The sequence below is a fragment of the Podarcis bocagei genome, assembly GCF_964188305.1.
Source record: "Podarcis bocagei genome assembly, chromosome: 7".
NCBI lineage: Eukaryota > Metazoa > Chordata > Lepidosauria > Squamata > Lacertidae > Podarcis > Podarcis bocagei.
This window is the reverse complement of record NC_138132.1, coordinates 36,704,810-36,720,037: the sequence shown is the minus strand read 5'-3', so window position 1 is coordinate 36,720,037 and position 15,228 is coordinate 36,704,810. Positions and strand designations below refer to the sequence as shown.

The following is a 15,228-nucleotide window of genomic DNA, read 5'->3' as shown; positions in this document are numbered from 1 at the left end:
ACGCCTCCTCCACACCGGAAGGAGTGGAAATGGTGTTTGTGCGCACGCACAAACACACACACTGGCCCACCGTGGTGTCTGCAGGATAGTGAACCGCCCATGTCCCAAAAACGTTGCTGACCCCTGATCTATCATCTATCTATCTATCTATCTATCTATCTATCTATCTATCTCAAAGCAGTTTACAGCCATAAACCGTAAAAACCATACGTTAAAAACCATAAAAAGGTTGAAAGAGTTAAGAACAGTTAACCATTGCGAAAGGATGTGTTCCGAATTGCCTGCATAGGCCTGGCAGAATAGGAAATTTTCAGGCAAGTGTTTTATTTGCACATTGACAAGCAGAGGGTTAAAAAGTAGAGGCAAGTGGACACCTCTTGCCTGCAAAGACCCATTTCCCAGGGATCTGACAGCCAAACACATAACAACGCTGGACATTTAGGAAGCAAATCCTTAACACTGAGTGACTTTGGGCCAGTTACTGCCTCTCAGCCTAACCAACGCCACAGGGTTGTTGTGGGAATTAAATGAGATGGGGCAGAGCCAAGTGCGCTGAGGGGGAGGTGGGATATAAATGCAGTAAGTAAATCAATAAATGAGGGGATTGGAGGAACCTGCAAGTCTTGCTCTACAGATCAACATTTTTAACCATGCAGCAGCTGGAGCATAGCAGGGAGTGAAGGTAACACCTTGGTGGTCCCTCCCAAGGAGGGATCCCCTGTTTCTATTCCCTCTCAGCCGCATATATTGTGCCCAATGATCCTAGCCATGTGGGCCTGCAGTACTTAAGGGTCCCCCATGTGGGACCACAGCCTGAAAGGTATGGGTCACTCAAACAGAACTGAAAAATAGGCTGCAGGGTTATCTTAATATATTATTTTTTTAATTGCGTTTTATCATTTTGTGTGGGAGCTTCCCAGAGAACAATGGTATCGGTGTGGGAGGGTGTGCAGCCAAAATCACAAACACATGATGGCTAGACGGTCACTAACAGAGGCAATGGCACCATGGAGGGGACCACGCATAGAGGGGACTCTGTGATGTCACACCCGCAAACCTGGTGGCGGGAAAAAGAAAATGCATTAATCCCTGTCTCTTCCTTCCTGCACTCACTCTTTTCCTACCTGCAATGGGGGAAGACTTCTCTTTGTTTTCCTCCAGACAGCAATCTCCATTTTGAACTGGACCGTGGATATCTGTAACATTTTAAGGATTGTTTCTTGCCTGGTTTTCATCTGTTGGATCTTGGCTAGACCTTTGATGTGAGTAAACTTTGTTTACTAAACAGTCTGAAAGTGACATTTTTGTTAAACATAAAACAGGGAGGAGATAATATAAGTCTGCCTAAAGCATCCTTGGATATCGCAATTGTTCCAGAAGGTTATGCAACCTTGTCCTAATAGCATCCAGAGGTAAGCTGCGCATGGATGGTGATTTTTAACTCTGCTGAAATAGATATTTGTATTCCAACATAAGCGAGAAAGAGGAAGTATAATTACTAATAAAATATCCTCTCCTACTCATCTAAATCCATCCAACAGTTGGGTGTCCTTATATACAGTAAAAAAATTAAAACAACAGCAGACCTGCAGACTCTGAGACAGGAAGGTCTGATATCCTAGCTCCATGAGCCTGGCTTGGTCAAATGTTCTCTCAGCTTGATGCCTGCTTTGCTTCTTGTATACATACCTGTACAAAGGGAAAACTACCCACAAAGCCACAGAAGGAGTTCATGGTTCATCTGAGCCCCCAGCTCATCATGCTCCTGACTCAGTTTCCACACAACGGCCCTGTGAGGAGCAAGACAAAGAAGTTGTTGCCGTTCCCCCAACAAATCTGTGTTGTACTTCCTAGGAGGAATAAAAGAGGAATAAAATTGTGTGAATTGTTACTGTGGCACACACTCACACACACCCTTGCATGAATCCGACTGGTAAGATGGTCAAGAAAAGCACCAATTCCACAGTGGCATGTATGGACAAACCAATTCCCCATGTTCAGAAGTGCAATTTTAAGCAAGCATGAGTGAGTCCTTTATTCCCGAGCAAGCAACAGCCCCCAACTTAGATCTTTTAAGCCAATGAAATGTGCCTGAAGGATTTGGAGCAAGCCGCATAAGGCAACCAGACTTCATCAGAGGTGGCCTAGACTTTTAAAAAATATATAAATACTGCTCTTCACCTGACGATCACAGGGTGGTTTACAATATAGAAACACTAAAATGCACAACACAGTAACAAACAAGAACAATACCCCCCCTTTCCCTTGCATTTTACACCTCATGCTTAGGGCTCCTTTGCTGAGGGAGGACACCTTTGTGTGACAGACCTTGGCAACTGATAGCCCATCATGGACATCATGGATGATGAGACACCACTCTTCACCCTTCTCACCCTCCAGGTGATCTATGCAGGTTCTGAACTGTTTTTAAAGGGTTTAATAAAAGGGGAGCCCTTGTGTGCTTATGTAGTCCTTTTAAAAAGTCTGCCATTCTCCCATTTCCTCAAAGATTCTCCACCATTTTGCATCTCTTTCCCCTCTCCTCTCTCCCAGCACTTTTTACTTAAAATAACATTTATACCCCATCTTTCTTTGCAGGCAGATTAGGCAGCTCAGAGGGAAACAACAATGCAAAGCTAACAGCAGCAAAATCACCAGTTCTGAAAGCTATTCTAAAAAATGCCCCAGAAACTGAACCATTTTTAAAAGCAAGGGACACACACACAGAGCGAGAGAGCGCCAGATATTGCTCAGCCCAGTTCTCCAGAGGACCTCCCCGGCGCAGTGGGTTCACATGGAGATATTTTTGTAAAAAAACCCTAAACAAAACAAAAACACCTGGGGACAAGAGCAGCCAAAGCCAGAGCAGCGGGTCCTCAGCACCAACTTCTGGAAGGACACAAAAGGGCACTGCCAGACCCATCCCAGGACCATCTCAGGAAGGAGTTTACAGGGATGTCCCAGGCAGTTCCTTGAAAATAAATAAATCCAAAAGTCCATTCCTGGCTTGTGGGATCTTTGCTTTGTTTCCCGCAAGCACCCCAAGATCTGTTCATCGGCCTAAACCAAGTGCAAAAGACAAATGCTTTGCGTCAAAGCATCTCGAGCGCAGGAGCTTCGCCTGCGTGCCCAGAACTGAAGACAGCTCACAAGGCTGCGGCGCAAACCTCCACTCCAGGCTCGCCTCGCTCTCTCGGCAGCCAGGCTCGTTTTGCTGTTGAGGAATGCTGCCTCTCAGCCTAACCTGCTTCTTGCCTCTCCTGCGGGAAGCAATGACAGATCTCGCCCCCCACCCCAACCTTTCGGGTTGCTCGTGACTTTTCCCTCCTTCCACTTTAGAGGCTATATTCCTGAGCCCCCACGCCACACACACAGAAGCCGCTTCTTCGGTACTCACGTCCCAGTAGGGATCAAAAGAGCCTCTGAGCATGTGTAGAGTGCCCACTAGCCAACCACTGCACAACCGAGAGCCACCCCAGGCCCTGCCCGCAGCTGCCGAGCGCGGCCCGCCTGGAGTTGCGTCCCCGAAGGCGGGCTGACTGGCGCTTGTGCTCCTGCTTTTAACCTCCGCAAGAATTCGCTTCTGCAGAGCGAGACAAACGCTCCCCTCGCGCCCTTGCCCAGAGGCGAAGGCTGGCGCGAAGAAGCCGCTTGGCTGTCTCGTCCCCTCCGCAGGCCACATTTTATCCGCAGAAGAAACCTGCGAGGTAGGCTAAGACCGAGAGGGAGTGAGCTTCATGGCTCGAGTCCACTCCTCTCGTTCGCCTCGCCTTCTTCCTTCGGGCTGCAGATCTGGCGTCGAACCGGAGCCGGCGCTGCCAGAAACGCTCCGGAGCGGGCGCTCCTTCCAGGCGACTCGGCGCGAAAGACGCTCCGGGGAGATTCTCAGGCTCGTGCGGCGGCAGGAATGGCGCTGAAGCCCTAGGAGCCGCCGGAGCAGGCAGGCCTGCTAAAGCCCCCGTCTCGCCCCCAACTGACCAACATGGCGGGGTCGAGCTCAGCTGCCCTCCTTGTCCCCTGGAAGCCGCGTTGGAGAGGAGCTGAGCACCACCTCTGTGATTTCTGCCCCCGATCGCCGTGAGGCTCTCTCAAGCAATCGCCCTTTGCCTCTTCGCGGGCGTGGAAACAGCTACAAAAAGAGAAAGTTGGAAGGAACTCAAAGGGTCGTCTTGTCCAGCCCCCTGCTATGCAGGAATCCCAGCACAGAATCTTTGCCCTAGCCGTGCGTGGGCAGTCTGCAGGCTTGTAAAGTCTGGGACTGGGAGGCAATGGAAGTGGGGGAGCGGGCGAGTGGTACCCCCCAGCCCAGCAGCCGTGAAGTATTTTGGCCAGCCACTAGCTTAACCTACCCCGCAGGGTTGCTGTGAGGATGAAAAGGGAAAAGGAGGAGCACATGCAACGACTTCAGCTTCTTGAAGGAAAACAGTTTATTCACCAATGCATATATATTGCTCTTTATTAACGCGGGATGGGGGCTCTTTTCATTCCGAAGCTGGCAGGAAGGCAGCTGGTGACCCAGAGAATGAAGGTCTCATTCATACAACCGCTCATTAACTCACCAGTGGCTCACGTGCCATCCTGTGCCCGTGAGGATGGACAGCCTGTGAGTCACTGGCCTCGGTGGCTCCTCAGGTCATAGGGTGGTTCCATCGCATCCGTTCCCGCTGAGAAGCAGCACAAACACCATTTGCATAAGGTCAATAAACACATCCTGACATGGCTGTAGGCTGCGGGGGGGGGGGAGCGCAAGGGCCAAAGATAAGGCGCGGGGGGGCATTTCATCCCACCCTCCTTGTGTGCAAGAAACAAAAACTAGTTAGACCCCAACTCTGGAGGAGGGTGACTAGGCTTCTGAGATGATGGGAGCCCCCACCCGCCCCCACCTCTCCAACCGCTTGGCCTAGTTTTGCCCAACAAGCATTTCCGCCTGTGTCCTGCTGCTGCCGTCTGGGGAGAGTGTGAAAGTTGCAGGGGGAGGGGGGGTGACTGCGCGCGGCTCTAAACTGCTTGAGGAAAGGGTGGCCAGGGAAAGGGGAAAAAACCCTTTTAATTTTTATTTATTTTTTATTTATTGCATTTACATCCCACATTTTTTCTCTCCAAGGAGTTCAAGGTGGCAAACACATTTTCCCCCCCCTTCTCATTTATCCCCCAAAACAACAACCCTGTGAGGTAGGTTAGGCTGAGAGGTGGCGACTGGTCCGCCAAGAACACCCAGTGAGCCTCATAGCCCAGTAGGAATTTTAACCCCGGTTTCTTCCAGGTCCTAGTACGACACTACCCACTACACAACACTGCCCGGTTTTTAGATGGGGGCCACCTTGATGCTGGAACTCAGTTCTCCCGGCGCTGCCCGTTGCGTGCTGGGAAGACCCAATGTGTGCCCTGCAGGCAGGAGCGCCCCTCTCCCCTCTCCCAGGGCCAACTCCTAAACAAAGTTCCCAATGGAAAACGCCTGGAGGAGCCCGGAGTGCTGAACCCGGATCTGGCAGATGGGCACTGGAAAGAGAAGCCTTCAGGCGAGGGTCGAATAAAACCTGAAAACTTTGTGCCCCTTCCAGCTTCCTGCGTGGCAGTGATGCGAAGGAAGGGCTGAGCTCCATAAACGTGGTCCAAGGTGAGTCTCTGCCCCGCTCAGCATGCGGAGCGCGCACCTGGAGTGGCTCAGAAGCCCAGCACACCCTCATAAAAGCAGCTGGGAGGATCGTCTCATCCCCACGGCCGCCCGCCATTCTGCAAGGGGAGTTGGGGGAGGAAGGGAACCTCAGCAACACACGAGCCCCTTATCCCATCTTCTCCAACCCAGAACCATCAGACAATTATGGCATCCCTTTCTAGAAACAAGTGACAGGAGAGAGAACTGTAGAGTTGGAAGCGACCGCAAGGGTCATCTAGTCCAACCCCCCGCAATGCAGGAATCGCAACTAATGGTTCTATGAGAGATGGCCACCCGACCTCTGCTTACAAACCTCCAATGAAAGAGAGTCCACCACCTTCCGAAGGAGCCCGTTCCTCTGCCGAGCATCTCTTGCCGTCAGAAAGTTCTTCCTAATGTTAAGTCGGAATCTCCTTTCTTGTCATTGGAATCCATTGGTTGCTAGTTCCTAGGATTTAAACTTCTGTCAGCAAGCTTGAGAGTAACGGCCAAACCCGCTCTGGGAAGCTCAAACTCCTTCTGCTTCTCAGAGGAAGCCGTGCGCGGCAGAGCTGTGGAAACAGACATCAGCATCAGGAATGTGGGCAAGGGGGCGAACCTAGGCACTCACCCAGCGCTGTGGCCTCAGGGCCCTCCCTCTGGGTCCATCCAGGTCCCACTGCGGAGACAATTCCCGGAGAACCAAACATGCCTGAGAGAAGGACATCGAGAACGTTGGGCGAGGAGAGGGGCCGGCTTGCTCCCCTTCGGCCTCGCTCCGGAGCAGAGGCGCCCTCTCAGCCTCTCGCAGGCACATTCCCTCCAAATTGGAGAAGGTGGTACACCCCGCTCCGCCCGGTAGTTTTGCCAAATCGTGGGCCTTACAGTTGTTAAGGGGAAAGCACAAAAGCGGGGCGATCTCTTCCTCACCCCCGAAATTCCCTCTCCCCCTTTCCCCACGCGAGACCCTCAGGCCCGAAAAGGAGAGAGAAGCTGGGCAACGACGCGAGGAAACCCCCCGACCCGAGTCTGAGATAGGACCCATCTGGAGGGACTGGAGTGCGTCTTTCCCCCGCCCCCCAAAAAGACCCTAGTGCCAACCCCAGCCGGCAGACTCACCGGGGCAGCGGCAGGGCAGGGGGAACCGGCGCCCGAGCTCCGGGAGGCTCCGCAGACGCGGCGCGATTGCTAGGGCGCCGGCGACCCCGCGCTGACTGGCTGGCTGGCTCTCGCGTCGCGTCCCGTCCCGTCCAGCAGGTGCTGCCGCCTCCGCGGCCGCGCCGCTCCCCCCACGCGCTGAGTGGCCGAGCGGCGCGCCCGGCGCGCCTTCCCGCTCCAATCACGGCCGGCGCCGGCAGACGGGGCGGGGGCGTCTCCCTTCGCCGGGGGCGCCCTATGGAGGTGCGGTGCGGGCTGCCAGTCGCGGGTGGCGGAGCCAATGGGGCGCGCGTGGGGGAGTGGCCGCGCGTGGGGCCGAGCCGGGACTCTAAAGCGCGTCCCCCCGCCGAGGGGGCCCCAGTGAGAGGCGCGCTGCGCGGGCCAGCCGACGACCCGACCCCACGCGGAAGCAGCTGCCGCCATGGCCACCACCACGGCGCAGTACCTGCCGCGCGGCAGCCCCCTCCTGGCTGTGCCCACGCCGGACGCCGAGCGCCTTCACCAGGGCCCCACGTACCGCGAGGTGCAGAAGATGATGCACCACGAGTACCTACAGGGCCTGGCCGCCACGCCGGGGCACCCCATCGGCAGCCTCCCGCACCATCAGTGGCTGCCAGGCGCCACTGGAGACTGGGGCGGCGGCGGCGGGGGGACCCACCTGGAGCACGCCAAAGGGGGCGGCGCGGGCCCGCGAGGAGACCTCGACGGCTTCCACTCGCGCTCACACCTGGTGCACCAGCAAGCGGGCGGAGGAGGAGGCGGCGGCGGAGCGCACTGGGGGCAGGGGGCTCCCGCGCATCACCTGGGCGGCTGCCCCTCGGCCATGTCCCCGACGGCCGCCGGTGGGCACCAGGCGCTGCTCTACTCTCAGGCGGCCTACCCGGGGCTGAACGGGATGCTGGGCCCGCAGGCACCGGCCTTGCACCTGCCCCATGGCCACGCGCCCCACGGCGGTCACCACCAGCACCATCCGCACCAGCACGAGGAGGCTGAGGCGGCGCACCTGGAGGGCTCCCCGCCGCACCTGGGCCACGCGGGGGGCCACGAGCCGGGGTCGGCGGCGTCGGACGAGGAGGCGCCCAGCTCGGACGACCTGGAGCAGTTCGCCAAGCAGTTTAAGCAGCGGCGCATCAAGCTGGGCTTCACGCAGGCCGACGTGGGGCTGGCGCTGGGCACCCTGTACGGCAACGTCTTCTCGCAGACGACCATCTGCCGCTTCGAGGCGCTGCAGCTGAGCTTCAAGAACATGTGCAAGCTGAAGCCGCTGCTCAACAAGTGGCTGGAGGAGACCGACTCCAGCACGGGCAGCCCGGCCAGCCTGGACAAGATCGCGGCGCAGGGCCGCAAGCGTAAGAAGCGCACCTCCATCGAGGTGGGCGTCAAGGGCGCGCTCGAGAGCCACTTCCTCAAATGCCCCAAGCCCTCGGCTCACGAGATCACCTCGCTGGCCGACACGCTCCAGCTGGAGAAGGAGGTGGTACGCGTCTGGTTCTGCAACCGGCGGCAGAAGGAGAAACGCATGACGCCCGTCGCCGCACCGCACGCGCCCGCCATGGACCAGGACCTTTACGCGCAGGGCGCCGACGCCTCGCCGACGCTCCAGCACCACCATCAGCACCCGCACACGCTCCAGAGCCCCGGGCAATGACTCGGCCCGGGCGGGGACGGCTCCCGAGGACTGGACTGGCCTGCCTGGGACTGGCTGCGGGACCTGCCCGCAGGGCCAACGGACTGCGCCCTCGGGGGCCGGCCGAGAGAGCCCCCGGCGCGGCCCTAGGACAGACAGATGGCCGAGCCGCCCCGCCCGACGACGACGACGCCGGACCGGGCAAGCAGCAGCAGAGCGCGCAGAGGCGCGTTAATTTATTCCTACGCCTGCTGGCGACCGACTCTCTTTCTAATTTAAAGTCTCTGTATTTATTTGAAACTCCACCGACCGAACCTGGAGCAGCAGCAGCAGCAGCCTTATGGCCGGCGGGAGAGACGCGAGAGGCCCAAGGTTTGAGCTGGATGCGGTTTCGTCTTGCGGGGGGCGGGGGCGGGGGGCGCAACCTCTATTGCCAGCCGGGCGGTGTCTGGGAGAGGCCGCCTGGGCTCCCCAAAGCGACCCACAAGGGACTCGGCGCTCGCTTCCACTTTGCCCCTTGAATCCGGCAGGCGCGGAGGTTGAGGGACCGGGTCCGAACTGCCAGCACCCGACTCCCGCCCTGGCCCTCTGTGATTTCCCTTTGCTCGCACGCCAGGTCCGCCCCGGAGCCGGGGCCCGTCTGTTGGGCCGGGTCCGCCTCTGTATCATCCTGCTCCGTTTTTATTTATGTTACAGCCAATATTTTATTACTCGCATAAAACATTTATCCAGGAACCCGCCTCGTGTCTTTTTCTTTTTTGTCCCCATCAGCGCCGGAAAGAGGAGGAGGAAGGTAGGACAGGGCAGGACAGGACAGGGCGCGAGGCAGCTTCCAAGGCGGCGGCGGAGACTCTGGACTCGGGCAGGATTAAGGCGCTGGGGCCCCGGAGACAGCTATCGCTTCCCGCAGCCCCAGAGGTTTTCTTTCCTCCGCCTCCCGCCCCACTGCCTTAAAACTCCCGTGCCCCCGCTGAGACCCAGCGCCGGCCCCCTCAGGCCTACAGGAAGCGTCGGCGACCCCAGTCGGGCCGTGCGTTTGGCTCTCTCGGTTTCCCCCAGAAAACGGTGTTCTCCGGTCCAACAGGGTTCCTGAAGAAAGGGCCCGCTGCTCTTTGAATGCTCCCGAGGGCTCCTCAACTTCCCTGGGAGGCAGCCATGGGCTGCCGGGCTTCTCTAGCCGGTCCCGCTCGGGCGGGCAGAGGCGCTCGCTGGCCGGGTCAGGGCCGCTCACCTGCCTGCCTGGTCTCCGCTTCCCCACGGAGGCCCCTTCTCCGTCCTCGAAGCGCTTCGGGGTGGCAGCGAGGCGCTCCTCCCCGGTGCAGAGAGCCCTTCCCAGTATGTTAGGAGGTTGTCGGGACGAAGCCGGCCGGGGAAGGCTAGTTCAGTTCGGGCTTGCCAACCAGGTTGCGAAAAAGTCAGTGGAATGCGAGGTGACATTTTTTGTTTTGTTTTGTTTTCCTGTTGGGACCTCTCGGCCCAGCTTTGTGGTCCTTGCGGAAAAGTTCTTTCTTTCTGGAGGGTTTTGAACTCTCCCTTTTCAGCGGCTGCCGCGGGGGGCGAGAAATCCTGCCCCCGCTGGCCGCATCTTTTGTTATGTAGGAGCCTGGACCAATTTGGAATCCCCGCAGGGCAATAATTCACCAAGTAAAAACAATCTAGCAAACACTTTTAAGACAACAGCCTTTGAAAAAAGTTCTTAGATTATACAGTGAACTAATTGAAACTGGGTGGTTTCAAACTGGCGGTTAGCTCATTTTATTTAGGACAATGCTATAGATGCCTGCGTGACCTCAGTGAGGCATGGGTACAGAGAAGCGTAAGTAGGAGCGCAGCCGTCTGAATGCGCTTCTATGCCACCTTATCCGCTCATCTCTGCAAGGTGGCGCTTGTAAAACGAGGAGCCCCCAGTGTTCCGAGGCCGATCCAAGAGAAAGTTCTCCTTGCCTGAGCCTCACTGAAATGAAAGGGCGACCCAGAGGGCGGGGAGGGAAGCAGACAGACCCCCTACTCCCCAGCCTAGGCCATCTGCCTGCTGGTTCCCCTGAATTCTGCTGCGCCACACGCAGCTCCAAAATTCGCCATTGTCTCCTGGTGACGCCGCTGCCGGGGTCACTTTCTGGCATAATCCGCCTGCCCGCGCTTGATGCAAATGAACACATTTCAGAGTAGAGGAGAGAACATGCATTTGGAAATCTGCTTCCCTCTCTGGATTGCTTTTGTCTTCCTTTTGATAATGCAAATGCCCAGGCGGAAATGAAAATGCAACTTAAAAGAAAGAAAAGAAACCCCCCAGAAAAGTCAAGGAGACTCATTCAAAGTGTTTGTTTCGCTGCTGTATCTCCAGGTCAGGGAGAGTTTGCGGTGGAATCTGATAGCCCAAGTGGGGAAGAGTTTAAGGAGCATCATTTGGGGAAGATGGTAAGTCTTTTTGGAGTTAGCCAGTCGCATGGCCTTCCTCCCCCTCCCCGCTATTCACATACTGAAAATGCAGAATCCGAGGGAGAAACCAGAGGACCCGCAGTCCGCAAAGTCGGCTGTGAAATAGCCCAAGAGAAGCCGGTAAGGGGCAGGAAGCCCCTCCCTCGCCCACCTCAAGCCAGCCTCAGGCCCTGCTGCTTTCCCCGTCCTTCAGCCTGCACCCCCCGCCCCACCGCCTTTCAGTCTTTCGAGGCCACCCAGGGAGCCCTTTTCCTCTCTTTTCTGTGCTGTCAAAGGTCGTTTTAAGACAACTTTTGTTTAGCCCTGAAATGGCATTTCGTGCGAAAGGCACGACTCGACCAGGGTTGCTGCTGCTCGGAGGGGTGTCTTTTTTTTTTGCTTGGGTTTTTCTCTAAGCTGCCGGAAAGCTGCGCTGAAGGGACCCTCTTTTGGGGGAACCAGCAGCGCGCCCCGATGCGGCTCTTCGGCAGAGCCACTTTCTAGAGTTGTCTCTGCCCGGATGGGGCTTGCTAGTGGCGGGGAGTGGAAGGTGCTGAGCCCTACCACGCCGGTTGCTTTCTCCCCTCCCCGAGAAAAAGACGAGGCCCCTTTCCTTGCGTGAAAAAAGAAGCCCTTTGCAAGAGGTGGGGGACTAAGGGGACTCCGTTCAGCTTTTCTCCGCTAAGAAGTCAGAGGAAGGGACGTCTTGGTCGCTCTGCTTAGGCGAGCGGGTTTTCTTGGGGCGGGCCAGAGGTGAAGAAGGCCGGGAGTCTTCGCTTCCAGGCAGCGGCCTCCTCTTCCCTTTGGGAACGTGGGAGCAGCCTCTGGAGATGTGGAGGGGGGCCGGGGTGGTGAACCAACCCTTTGGCGAACCTTCCGAAGCTGGCGACCAAGCCCCAAACGCCTTCCCCGTTTCCCTCCCCAGGATCCTCCTTTGTTGGGGAGGAGAGCTGACCGCTCCAGCCCCTTCATTATCGGGGTCCCCCTCTCTTCTGTATCCCGAAGGCTTCTTCTGACGCAAATGGGGGCCATGCGAGAGCAGAGGGCGGCGCAGAGGGCGGCTCCCTTTGTCTCCACAACAGTCCCAACACCCCGCTTTTCTTTTTTCCAATGGAAAGGGTCTTTCCTGTCCCCATCCTCCCCACCCCCTCCACCGCGTTCTGGCCCATCATGGAACTGAGCCCTGTCCCCGCCCATCTGCTGCCCCCCCCCCAGTCGCGCAAAGAACCGGCTGCTTCCTTATTTCCACCTTTCCAGAGAAGATGCGCAGGAGATCTTCTTGGTCTTGTCGGCCAGTTGTGTGCCTGGTGGCGCTGTGAGCTGAATGACTTATGGAGCCGGCAGCTACCTCAGCTGTGGTGGGTCTCATGGACTTGTCCAAAGGGCCCCTCGAGTGTGCGAAAGTGTATTGTCCCCCAGGGTCACGCGGGGGGGGCGTTTCTGTGAAGACAGAGTGCCCCCTACCGCCTGGCAAAGGAAGCGCAGCAGAATACTAGGTCACTCTGGCAATTTGTGGGGCGTTGCGGGGGGCGGGGGTGCTTCTGCTGGAAGCAGAATATAAATGAGTTGGTAAGTTCCATCAGCTCACGAATGTTGATGAGACGGAAAGCAGGTTTCGGAGTGATATGGAATTCTGGACACATAAGATGCCGCGGGAGGGGAGGCGGCGACGTGGCTTTTTCTTAGGCAGCTGTTTCTGAGCGTGGGGAAGATCCAGGGTAATTCAGGCCACTAACTTCCTGACATTTGCTCTTGCCCGGCTGCTGTTAAGCAAACTCCCCCCCCCCCCATTGTCATGAGCCATTTTCATTTCAGATGTGCTCCAAAATCTTTACATTGTGAGAGGAGAGGGCAGAGGGGGAAGGGAGGGGGCGCTCAATCCGTGGCAACCAAAAGGCAGCACTAAGCCCCCTTCTCCTACCCCCACCACGCCCCACTGCGCCAAACCGTGTCCCTGTGAGCCAAACTGGGCTTTGTGGATGCCACCAGACGCGGCCCAGTCGTGACAACTCGAGGGAGGTCCCTCCTCTCTCCCGCAGGATCACCCCAGAGAGCAGCAAAGGGGTTGGAGCAGATGGGGCGCGCGGGGGGGAGCACCACCGATTCAGTGGGGCTCCAAGAAAGGGCAGGGAGCTTGGCCTCCGCCTTGGCACCGTGTCCCGTCCTCTCACAGCTCCGCCAATGGCGCGCTGCTGCTGCTTCTGCCACCACTGCACAAATATAAATAGACGGTGCCTGCAGCTTAATCAGGTGTTTTCCTCGGTGACTCACATCAGCTCTATCTGCAAAAGTTTCAATTAGATCTAATAAGAGCGGGCTTTGTTGCTGTGAGTAATCACAGGAAGGGCTGGGGAATTGGGAGGCTGCAAAGGCAGCATTAAAGTGCGCCGGGCTCGGCTTGCGGGGAGGAATAATGCGCGTGTTAAATCAGGCCTCCTGCATAATTCATGCCACTCGGTATCACGTCCCCTTTTCCCGGGTTGCCCTAAACCAATGTGGCTTCCCATAAAGCCCAGGATCATTGTCTGTGGTTGCTGGAGGTGCTTCCCCAACAGCAGGGCAGGCTCTGGGGCGGCGGCTGATGCTGCTCCTCGCTCTGGGCTTTAAGTGGAACAAAAAAAGGGCTTTCCTGGGTCACATTTCTGGTCACCGGTGCAGAAATGCCCAAAGGCTTAGCTCCAGCATTCAGCTCCCTTTTGCTTCCTAACAGACAGCGGCCCTTTCTCATTCTGTGGGTAGTGGAATGCTGTTCACAAGTACAAAGATTTAAATGAGCAGACATAGGATTTCCTTCTAATGATGAGCTTTTTATTTTTATATTAAATTGTGCTCTTCAGGCCACAATGGTTAAAATGTTGTTTTTCAATTTCCCTTTTCCCAGCAGTAGCCCTTTACATGGAATGATGCATTTCTCACTTGTTTTAAACAACTGTAACCTTTTAAACATAACCATTATTGGAGTATTATTCTCCGTGTTTTCATGAAATGAGCTAGAAAATGTGTTTTATTTATTCATGAGGATATCGTGAATTGCACGTAGGACATTTCAATTCAATTAAAATGTACGTGTGCATAATTTTATAATAGTTCATTTGAACTAAAATAAAATAAAATAACTGGATACACAAGATTAAAATAAATTAAATATCAGGAAGCCTTTTTGCAAAAACTAGAATTCGGAGAAGTCAAAAGCAAAATGTTTTCCCCAGGTAATAACTTAAAGGACATCTGCTGGAGGGCGGGGGGACAATTCTCATGATGCTTCAATCTTAAACTGAGTTGTCAGTATCTGAAATTCTTTGCTTAACTTTGCCTTTGCCTGGACTGCCATGAATGTTGCTATAAACTGCATACAAAAGAAAACTTAAGCATTTTGAAGGATTCTTGACAGAACTGGGGGGGAAATGCACCGCACTTGAAAAAAAGGTGCCATTATTTGAATTACAATCATTTTTCTCTCTCTTTTAATTTCATTTGTTAAAATGGAGTTTAAAATTTAAGGAGCTCTTATGGATACAACATAAACAGTTCCTTGTTATTCTTAAGGATTTTAATTGTAATCTTGTAATCCAGGTTTTTAATTTTAAAATGGTCAGAAAGGGGATATATTTAAATTTACATGTACTTCTAAATTATTTGGACATGTGTTTAAGTCTGTTTCTAAATGATTTGTGAAGCTGCACAGAGCCCACTTGCAGCTCTCTAGTTCAGGGGTCAGCAACCCGCGGCTCCGGAGCCGCATGTGGCTCTTTTACACCTTTGCCGCGGCTCTGGGGTGGATACTAGTGAGGGGAGGAGGCGCATTGTGTGCCCTGACACTCCCCACTGTTTTAAATGTCGCAATGGTTTTGCGGCTCCCTTTTTTTTTTTCTTCGGTCCAAGTGGCTCTTTTTGTCTTAAAGGTTGCAGGCCCCTGCTCTAGTTCCTTGGGGCAGGTATTTCAGGTCCTCAATTCTGGCCATGCATTTGGAGAAAGACTACAAATGCCTCTCCCCCACCTCCTGTCCTGTGGCAAGTCTCTGATGGAGGGGTTTTGGTGCAAACTCTTTGGCTGCTACAGCCCTTTCTGCTTGACTTGGGAGGAGTCAACCCCACAAAGCACTCTATAAGCCTGAGCTGAAGGACAAGAACTGGACAACGGTGGCAAGCTTTGATTAAAGCCCAAATTCCTCACAACATCTTCATTCTGTTCTGTTTTTCACCCTGAAGGTTTTCAAATGTCTGTCACTGAAAGATGCCCCAAAGGGTCCCTGGGGAAAGGGCTGTTTTCTTCTCCTTTGCTGTGCTGGGGCAGGCCAGGGTGGCAGGCAGAGCGTCCTCCATGCAAATTTATCACCCCATTTCCTCCAGTATAAACAAAGTCAAACAGAACTAGAATGCATCGTCTTTG

The 15,228-nt window shown here is 55.1% G+C and overlaps 1 protein-coding gene and 1 long non-coding RNA gene across 5 annotated transcripts; one reads left to right on the top strand and one right to left on the bottom strand.

Moving 5' to 3' along the window:
- Window positions 1–854: 854 nt before the first annotated feature.
- Window positions 855–6,853, bottom strand: LOC308592353. Of its 2 annotated transcripts, XR_014010478.1 has the most exons (4): window positions 6,755–6,853; window positions 5,970–6,207; window positions 4,560–4,664; window positions 855–1,850 (listed from the first exon to the last, which is right to left on the bottom strand). It is a non-coding gene; the product is annotated as an uncharacterized lncRNA (long non-coding RNA). The 2 variants fall into 2 exon arrangements; XR_014010479.1 differs by lacking the exon at window positions 4,560–4,664.
- Window positions 6,854–7,147: 294 nt separating this feature from the next.
- Window positions 7,148–14,234, top strand: POU3F1 (POU class 3 homeobox 1). 3 transcript variants are annotated; one of them, XM_081203693.1, is made up of 3 exons: window positions 7,148–8,792; window positions 10,765–10,838; window positions 14,048–14,234. In XM_081203693.1, exon 1 carries the CDS (start codon window positions 7,215–7,217, stop codon window positions 8,439–8,441), a length of 1,227 nt encoding a protein of 408 aa, XP_081059819.1. In that variant the 5' UTR covers window positions 7,148–7,214; the 3' UTR covers window positions 8,442–8,792; window positions 10,765–10,838; window positions 14,048–14,234. The 3 variants fall into 3 exon arrangements, with proteins under 3 accessions (XP_081059819.1, XP_081059820.1, XP_081059821.1); XM_081203694.1 differs by lacking the exon at window positions 10,765–10,838; XM_081203695.1 differs by lacking the exons at window positions 10,765–10,838; window positions 14,048–14,234 and adding an exon at window positions 9,192–9,375.
- The last annotated feature ends 994 nt before the right edge of the window (window positions 14,235–15,228 follow it).

What these genes read in the sequence shown, in the direction of transcription:
- POU3F1 (XM_081203694.1), top strand. Translation starts at nt 7,215, where the DNA reads ATGGCCACCACCACGGCGCAGTACCTGCCGCGCGGCAGCCCCCTCCTG.